Source organism: Oncorhynchus gorbuscha, linkage group LG22, assembly GCF_021184085.1.
Source record: "Oncorhynchus gorbuscha isolate QuinsamMale2020 ecotype Even-year linkage group LG22, OgorEven_v1.0, whole genome shotgun sequence".
NCBI lineage: Eukaryota > Metazoa > Chordata > Actinopteri > Salmoniformes > Salmonidae > Oncorhynchus > Oncorhynchus gorbuscha.
Genome location: NC_060194.1, coordinates 50,667,714 through 50,677,619, shown reverse-complemented (window position 1 = coordinate 50,677,619; position 9,906 = coordinate 50,667,714). Strand labels below are relative to the sequence as shown.

Here is a 9,906-nt window from a genome sequence, read left to right as displayed (position 1 = left end):
TTTAGTTCTGGAAACGACCGGACTCCGTTTAGTTCTGGAAACGACCGGACACCGCTTAGTTCTGGAAACCACTTAGTTCTGGAAACGACCGGACGCCGCTTAGTTCTGGAAACGACCGGACGCCGCTTAGTTCTGGAAACGACCGGACGCCGTTTAGTTCTGGAAACGACAGGACGCCGTTTAGTTCTGGAAACGACCGGACGCCGTTTAGTTCTGGAAACGACCGGACGCCGTTTAGTTCTGGAAACGACCGGACGCCGTTTAGTTCTGGAACGCCGTTTAGTTCGAACCGGACGCCGTTTAGTTCTGGAAACGACCGGACGCCGTTTAGTTCTGGAAACGACAGGACGCCGTTTAGTTCGAAACGACAGGCGCCGTTTAGTTCTGGAAACGACCGGACGCCGTTTAGTTCTGGAAACGACCGGACGCCGTTTAGTTCTGGAAACGACCGGACGCCGTTTAGTTCTGGAAACGACCGGACGCCGTTTAGTTCTGGAAACGACCGGACGCCGTTTAGTTCTGGAAACGACCGGACGCCGTTTAGTTCTGGAAACGACCGGACGCCGTTTAGTTCTGGAAACGACCGGACGCCGTTTAGTTCTGGAAACGACCGGACGCCGTTTAGTTCTGGAAACGACCGGACGCCGTTTAGTTCTGGAAACGACCTGACGCCGTTTAGTTCTGGAAACGACCTGACGCCGTTTCCACGCATTATTTTGCAGTGCTAATAGAAATTAGATATTTATACATCTATGTACAAACATGACTGTCATATCATTTTCAGACAAGTTTATTCCTTCTGTCCAATAGTCAAGTAGAGACGTCATGTTGTGGAGGTCAAGGTTAAAGGGGTCGTTTGATCGAATGCTTTTGAAAAAAAAATAAAAAGTGCAAAATAAAAAGGCTTTAGTTGTTGTAGTCCTCAGGGCTGGCGTTGGGGGGGTTGGGGGAGGTTGACCTCAGGGCTGGCGTTGGGGGAGGTTGTCCTCAGGGCTGGCGTTGGGGGGAGGTTGACCTCAGGGCTGGCGTTGGGGGGGGGGGGTTGTTCTCAGGGCTGGCGTTGGGGGGGTTTCCTGTTGGTGTTGTTGACTAGGTAGTGTTAAACGGAGCGTGTCTCCACCTCCATCTTCTCCTCGGACTGCGAGGACGCCTCCGGTTCGTGGTGAGAGACGTTGGGCCGGACCGTGACGACCGGACTCCCTCCATGCATGGAGTGGAGAAAGTTCCAGGTCTCCTCAGAGATCTGCCCTGAGTCAGCCCCTAGAGAGGCAGCACAGAAACATAGGTTATACAAACTCAACCTGCCTCGTAATAATAACCTGCCCAGAGTCAGGTCCTGTAGAGACAGACACGTTTAACCTGAAGTCATTATAACCTGCCCAGAGTCGGTTCCTGTAGAAACAGACACGTTTAACCTGAAGTCATTATAACCTGCCCAGAGTCGGTTCCTGTAGAAACAGACACGTTTAACCTGAAGTCATTATAACCTGCCCAGAGTCAGTTCCTGTAGAAACAGACACGTTTAACCTGAAGTCATTATAACCTGCCCAGAGTCAGTTCCTGTAGAGACAGACATGTTTAACCTGAAGTCATTATAACCTGCCCAGAGTCAGTTCCTGTAGAGACAGACATGTTTAACCTGAAGTCATTATAACCTGCCCAGAGTCAGTTCCTGTAGAGACAGACATGTTTAACCTGAAGTCATTATAACCTGCCCAGAGTCGGTTCCTGTAGAAACAGACACGTTTAACCTGAAGTCATTATCATAACAGTCCTAATAATCTCCCCAGAGTCCAAAAGCAGTTAAGACTCACCCTGAGGGCATAATAATAATAATAATCATCTAGTCCTGGCAGGACAACACAGAAAGTTAGGTTGGGCTCAATTCCATTTCTAATTCAGAGAGTTAATTGACAGTGTCAGGCTCTTACCTTGTTTGAGTGTTAGATGGCCGTTCTTGTTGATTGCTATCTTAGAGTTATCGATTGGTCCTGGTGGATCTTCCAGAGAGGAGGGTAAAGCAGGTATATTACACATACTACATTCCTTAAATACTACATTTGTGTATTGCATTTAATATAAAGATGAGATTAGATTACCATTTGTAATAGGAGCTAAACATTAGTCGAAAAGGTATTTGTCTACATGAATTTACTACAATTCACTGGTCACTACAGTGGAACAACAACCAGAGGAAGACAGACCACTACAGTGGAACAACAACCAGAGGAAGACAGACCACTACAGTGGAACAACAACCAGAGGAAGACAGACCACTACAGTGGAACAACAACCAGAGGAAGACAGACCACTACAGTGGAACAACAACCAGAGGAAGACAGACCACTACAGTGGAACAACAACCAGAGGAAGACAGACCACTACAGTGGAACAACAACCAGAGGAAGACAGACCACTGACAGTGGAACAACAACCAGAGGAAGACAGACCACTACATTGGATTGTGACTGACCGGAACAACAACCAGACTTAATTAAGAGTTGAACTGTGGTAAAGTAATTGTTATATTGATTGTATGTTTAATACCACTACACGGAACGAACGGACAAACAGTGGAGTTCACTGAACAACCAGAGGAAGACAGACCACTACAGTGTAGTGGTAATCATTGTTGTTGCTAATACAACACGCAACAGAATATAATTGTTTTTGAACCAATGTTTTAAGGGTTTAGAGTTTATTTCCACTGACTTTTACAACCTTTGAAGACAGACCATTCCCACCCAAACTAAAAGGAGAAACTAATGTTTTCTCAGTAGGCACAACAGCACCCTATAAATAATAACCTCAAGTGGAACAACAACCAGATGAAGACAGACCACTACAGGGTAGTGGAACAACAACCAGAGGAAGACAGACCACTACAGTGTAGTGGAACAACAACCAGATGAAGACAGACCACTACAGTAGAACAACAACCAGAGGAAGACAGACCACTACAGTGGAACAACAACCAGAGGAAGACAGACCACTACATTGGAACAACAACCAGATGAAGACAGACCACTACAGTATGAACAACAACCAAGGAAGACAGACCACTACAGTGGAACAACAACCAGAGGAAGACAGACCACTACATTGGAACAACAACCAGATGAAGACAGACCACTACAGTGTAGTGAAGTGGAACATTTACAACTGGTCCTGAGGTCACAGCTAGGGGGCAGGGACTCCCAGTGCTTTAGCCCTCCCACTCTCTGAACCAGCCACTCACCATTGTCCTTTCCCTGGTCCTGAGGTCACAGCTAGGGGGCAGGGACTCCCAGTGCTCTAGCCCTCCCACTCTCTGAACCAGCCACTCACCATTGTCCTTTCCCTTGACGAAGCCCTCCCACTCCCTGAACCAGCCACTCACCATTGTCCTTTCCCCTTGACGAAGCCCTCCCACTCCCTGAACCAGCCACTCACCATTGTCCTTCCCCTTGACGAAGCCCTCCCACTCCCTGAACCAGCCACTCACCATTGTCCTTCCCTTGACGAAGCCTCCCACTCCCTGAACCAGCCACTCACCATTGTCCTTCCCCTTGACGAAGCCCTCCCACTCCCTGAACCAGCCACTCACCATTGTCCTTCCCCTTGACGAAGCCCTCCCACTCCCTGAACCAGCCACTCACCATTGTCCTTCCCCTTGACGAAGCCCTCCCACTCCCTGAACCAGCCACTCACCATTGTCCTTTCCCTTGACGAAGCCCTCCCACTCCCTGAACCAGCCACTCACCATTGTCCTTTCCCTTGACGAAGCCCTCCCACTCCCTGAACCAGCCACTCACCATTGTCCTTTCCCTTGACGAAGCTCTCCCACTCTCTGAACCACTGCATGCTGATGCAGTATATGACCACTGGAGATTCTTCCTCCTGAAACGCCTTGTTCAGCTGGTGGGGGGGAGAGGGGAGGAGATAGGGAGAGAAGAGGGAATGGGTGGGGGGAAAAAGAGGGAATGGGTGGGGGGAAAAAGAGGGAATGGGTGGGGGGAAAAAGAGGGAATGGGTGGGGGAAAAAGAGGGAATGGGTGGGGGAAAAAGAGGGAATGGGTGGGGGGAAAAAGAGGGAATGGGTGGGGGAAAAAGAGGGAATGGGTGGGGGGAAAAGAGGGAATGGGTGGGGGAAAAAGAGGGAAAAAAGAGGGAATGGGTGGGGAAAAAAGAGGGAATGGGTGGAGGGAAAAGGGGGTGGAGGGAAAAGGGGGTGGAGGGAAAAGGGGGTGGAGGGAGAGATGTGGAGGGAGAAAGAAGATTGAAAGATGAAAGATCATAATTTCACTTTAGTTTACAACATGTATTTATCTACCGCTCTCTTCTATTCCTCCCAGAGACTTCTCCCTCCCCCTTTCTCCCCCCCTCCCCCCCCTCCTTTCTCCCTCCCCCCTCCCCCTTTCTCCCTCCCTCCCCCTCCCCCTCCCCCTCCCTCCCTCCCCTCCCTCCCTCCCTCCCTCCCTCCCTCCCTCCCTCCCTCCCCCTCCCCTCCTTTCTCTCTCCCTCCCCCTCCCTCCCTCCCTCCCCCTCCCTCCCTCCCTCCCTCCCTCCCTCCCATCCTGTCTGTGTGCAGTCAGTGGCCGTATCTCAAAAGCGATATGCTTTATAGACAGGTGTAGACTAACAGTGAAATGTTAACTTTCCAACAATGAAAAGGCAAGATTTGTTTTTTAAAATAACATGGCTACCGTAAAAATTTAATTGAGTCTCAAAATAGCCAACTTTCCCTTTTCATAGCTGGGCAATGGCACACATTTCAAATAAACATTAGGTCGAAATGAATTGTTTAAGAAGTTTAATGTGTTACATTAAATAACTCAGTAATGACAACAACAAAAAATGGCAGCAACCATCAGTTTTTATCACCAGTATGGCTGCTAACAGCCGAGAACTGCTAGCTAACTGGCAAGCACAAAAATAGTCAACTTCAGGAGCACAGACCCCTAGAAATCGGCTGATCACCCTTTAGTGGCGAAATTAAGAACTGTCAAATGCAGTCAGGAGAATAATTATTCTGTTGAACATAATTTTTTTAAATAAATTGTAGAGGAATAGTTAAGTCAACAGAAACATGACGGTGTGTAAATGATAAATGTAGAAAATGAAGAAATTGTTTAAAATGCTGAAAGTGAAAGCTGCAATTAAACAATTCAAAATGCAAATTAGCAAAAGGTGTGCATTAAAACCCCCCCTGATGTGCATTAAAACCCCCCCTGATGTGCATTAAACCCCCCTAATGTGCAATAACCCCCCCCTAATGTGCATTAAACCCCCTAATGTGCATTAAAACCCCCCTAATGTGCATTAAACCCCCCTATTGTGCATTAAAAACCCCTAATGTGCATTAACCCCCCCCTAATGTGCATTAACCCCCCCCTAATGTGCATTAAACCCCCCTAATGTGCATTAAAAACCCCCTAATGTGCATTAAACCCCCTAAGGAAATCTAATGTGCATTAAACCCCCTGAGGAAATATAATGTGCATTAAACCCCCTGAGGAAATCTAATGTGCATTAAAACCCCCTAAGGTGCATTAAACCCCCCTGAGGAAATCTAATGTGCATTAAAAAAAAAAACTGAGGAAATCTAATGTGCATTAAAACCCCCTGAGGAAATCTAATGTGCATTAAAACCCCCTAAGGTCGATGTCCGTGCCCCTGAGGAAATCTAATTTGCATTAAAACCCCCCTAAGGTCGATGTCCGTGACCCTGAGGAAATCTAATGTGCATTAAAACCCCCCTAAGGTCGATGTCCGTGACCCTGAGGAAATCTAATGTGCATTAAAACCCCCTAAGGTCGATGTCCGTGCCCCTGAGGAAATCTAATTTGCATTAAAACCCCCCAAGGTCGATGTCCGTGCCCCTGAGGAAATCTAATTTGCATTAAAACCCCCTAAGGTCGATGTCCGTGCCCCTGAGGAAATCTAATTTGCATTAAAACCCCCTAAGGTCGATGTCCGTGCCCCTGAGGAAATCTAATTTGCATTAAAACCCCCCTAAGGTCGATGTCCGTGCCCCTGAGGAAATCTAATGTGCATTAAAACCCCCTAAGGTCGATGTCCGTGCCCCTGAGGAAATCTAATTTGCATTAAAACCCCCTAAGGTCGATGTCCGTGCCCCTGAGGAAATCTAATGTGCATTATAACCCCCCTAAGGTCGATGTCCGTGCCCCTGAGGAAATCTAATTTGCATTAAAACCCCCCTAAGGTCGATGTCCGTGCCCCTGAGGAAATCTAATTTGCATTAAAACCCCCTAAGGTCGATGTCCGTGCCCCTGAGGAAATCTAATTTGCATTAAAACCCCCCTAAGGTCGATGTCCGTGTCCCCCTGAGGAAATCTAATTTGCATTAAAACCCCCTAAGGTCGATGTCCGTGCCCCTGAGGAAATCTAATTTGCATTAAAACCCCCCTAAGGTCGATGTCCGTGCCCCTGAGGAAATCTAATGTGCATTAAAACCCCCCTAAGGTCGATGTCCGTGCCCCTGAGGAAATCTAATTTGCATTAAAACCCCCCTAAGGTCGATGTCCGTGCCCCTGAGGAAATCTAATTTGCATTAAAACCCCCCTAAGGTCGATGTCCGTGCCCCTGAGGAAATCTAATTTGCATTAAAACCCCCAAGGTCGATGTCCGTGCCCCTGAGGAAATCTAATTTGCATTAAAACCCCTAAGGTCGATGTCCGTGCCCCTGAGGAAATCTAATTTGCATTAAAACCCCTAAGGTCGATGTCCGTGCCCCTGAGGAAATCTAATTTGCATTAAAACCCCCTAAGGTCGATGTCCGTGCCCCTGAGGAAATCTCATTTGCATTAAAACCCCCTAAGGTCGATGTCCGTGCCCCTGAGGAAATCTAATTTGCATTAAAACCCCCAAGGTCGATGTCCGTGCCCCTGAGGAAATCTAATTTGCATTAAAACCCCCCCTAAGGTCGATGTCCGTGCCCCTGAGGAAATCTAATTTGCATTAAAACCCCCCAAGGTCGATGTCCGTGCCCCTGAGGAAATCTAATTTGCATTAAAACCCCCTAAGGTCGATGTCCGTGCCCCTGAGGAAATCTAATTTGCATTAAAACCCCCAAGGTCGATGTCCGTGCCCCTGAGGAAATCTAATTTGCATTAAAACCCCCTAAGGTCGATGTCCGTGCCCCTGAGGAAATCTCATTTGCATTAAAACCCCCTAAGGTCGATGTCCGTGCCCCTGAGGAAATCTAATTTGCAAAAAAGAAAAATCTATATATAGCATGTGCAAATGAGGTAGGATAGGAGAGGTAAGGCAATAAATAGGCCATGGTGTCAATGTAATTACAATATAACAATTAAAACACTGGAATGGTAGGATGTGCAGAAAATGCATGTGCAAGTTGAGATACTGGGGTGCAAAGGAGCAAGATAAATAAATACAGTATGGGGATTGAGATAGGTAGTTGGATGGGCTATGTACAGGTGGAGTGATCTGTGAGCTGGTCTGACAGCTGGTGTTTAAAGCTAGTGAGGGAGATATGAGTCTCCAGCTTCAGTGATATTTGCAGTTCGTTCCAGTCATTGGCAGCAGAGAACTGGAAGGAAAGGCGGCCAAAGAAAGAATTGGTTTTGGGGGTGTCCAGTGCTGCTATGGTGACCAGTGAGCTGAGATAAGGCGGGGCTTTACCTAGCAAAGACTTGTAGATGGCCTGGAGCCAGTGGGTCTGGCGACGAATATGAAGCGAGGGCCAGCCAACGAGAGCGTACAGGTCGCAGTGGTGGGTAGTATATGGGGCTTTGGTGACAAAACAGATGGCACTGTGATATACTACATCCAGTTTGCTGAGTAGAGTGTTGGAGGCTATTTTGTAAATGTCATCGCCGAAGTCGAGGATCGGTAGGATGGTCAGTTTTACGAGGGTATGTTTGGCAGCATGAGTGAAGGAGGCTTTGTTGCGAAATAGGAAGCCAATTCTAGATTTAATTTTGGATTGGAAGGAGAGTTTAGTCTAACCAGACACCTAGGTTTTTGTAGTTGTCCACATATTTTAAGTCAGAACTGTCCAGAGTAGTGATGCTGGTCGGGCAGACAGCGATCGGTTGAAGAGCATGCATTTAGTTTTACTTGCATTTAAGAGCAGTTGGAGGCCACAGAAGGAGTGTTGTTTGTTAACACAGTGTCCAAAGAAGGGCCAGAGGTATACAGAATGGTGTCGTCTGCGTAGAGGTGGATCAAAGAATCACCAGCAGCGAGAGCGACATCATTGATGTATTCAGAGAAGAGAGTCGGCCTGAGAATTGAACCCTGTGGCACCCCCATAGAGACTGCCAGAGGTCCGGACAACAGGCCCTCTGATTTGACACACTGAACTCTCTCAGAGAAGTAGTTGGTGAACCAGGCAAGGCAGTCATTTGAGAAACCAAGGCTATCGAGTCTGCCGATAAGAATGTGGTGATTGACAGAGCCGAAAGCCTTAGCCAGGTCGATGAATATGGCTGCACAGTACTGTCTCTTATCGATGGCAGTTATGATATCTCAGACAATATGAAATAGAGGTTGAACAGACTAGTAATAGGGGTTGCAATAATTTCGGCGGATAATTTTAGAGAGGGTCCAGATTGTCTAGCCCGGCTGATTTGTAGGGGTCCAGATTTTGCAGCTCTTTCAGAACATCAGCCATCTGGAATTGGGTGAAGGAGAAGTGGGGGAGGTTTGGGTGAGTTGCTGTGGGGAGCGCAGGGCTGTTCACGGGGGTAGGGGTAGCAGGGTGGAAAGCATGACCAGCCGTAGAAAAATGCTTATTGAAATTCTCAATTATGTTATAGTTAGGGATGGAAATTTCAGGGGTTTTGGTGGTTTTCCTAAGCCAGGATTCAGACACGGCTAAGACAGAGTTGGCAGAATGTGCTTAAGCAGTGAATAAAGCAAACTTAGGGAGGAGGCTTCTAATGTTAACATGCATGAATCCAAGGCTTTTGTGGTTACAGAAGTCAACAAATGAGAGCACCTGGAGAGTAGGAGTCTTTGTGATGGAGAGTGAGAAAATACACTGCAGCTGTGGGCTCCTCTCCCTCCCAGAAGGGTTCAGATGTGGAGGTGGGAGAAGGAAGTTATTGCCAGGGAGGCAGCCTTATGGCCATGATTAATAAGTAGTTATGTATTAATAGTTATTCATTTTCCACTGTTTTTGGTGAAGCCCTGCTGGAGAAGACAGATTTTGTGCCCAGTTATCCCGCTAGCTTTGCTTCTTCCTCGTGTGACTTCGTCGAGCTCCCACCTTGGGCCAATCAGTGTCATTTTGTAGATGCCGGATCAAAATGGCAAGACACATCGCTCACCCAAGTTTCGTTAAAAAAAAAAGAAGAAGTGCTCTCAGACATAGCGTGTAAATAGAGAAGGGAGATACCTCCTCTGTTGCACAACTGAATGCATTCAACCAAAATGTGTCCTAGTCATGTCAGGACTGGATATTGTTGTGATGTTTGAGTCACTCTGATATCACATGAGTACACAGACATGGGAAAATGTATAGAATAGCAAAGAAATGTTGCTTTAAAATGCGGATGTCAAAATATTCTCTCTGCTTACAACGGTGGTAGCAGTTTGTGCCCATAGAAATAGACGTGGCAGGTGCCAGCTAGGGGTGTGGGCACTGCATGTCCCCCAGTGCTGCAAGGGGGGCACGGCATGTCCCCCAGTGCTGCAAGGGGGGCACGGCATGTCCCCCCCCAGCATGTCCCCCAGTGCTGCAAGGGGGGCACGGCATGTCCCCCAGTGCTGCAAGGGGGGCACGGCATGTCCCCCAGTGCTGCAAGGGGGGCACGGCATGTCCCCCAGTGCTGGAAGGGGGGCACGGCATGTCCCCCAGTGCTGGAAGGGGGGGCACGGCATGTCCCCCAGTGCTGCAAGGGGGGCACGGCATGTCCCCCAGTGCTGCAAGGGGGGGCA

The 9,906-nt window shown here is 48.0% G+C and overlaps 1 protein-coding gene across 1 annotated transcript in view; it reads right to left on the bottom strand.

The window, feature by feature from the left end:
- Positions 1 to 382: 382 nt before the first annotated feature.
- The window catches only part of usp33 (ubiquitin specific peptidase 33), an 81,004-nt gene continuing 71,480 nt past the window's right edge, over positions 383 to 9,906 (bottom strand). The window contains 3 exon segments of the mRNA XM_046320872.1: positions 383 to 1,260; positions 1,932 to 2,000; positions 3,795 to 3,897. Coding sequence (XP_046176828.1) covers positions 1,100 to 1,260; positions 1,932 to 2,000; positions 3,795 to 3,897 — 333 coding nt within the window. The 3' untranslated portion in view covers positions 383 to 1,099.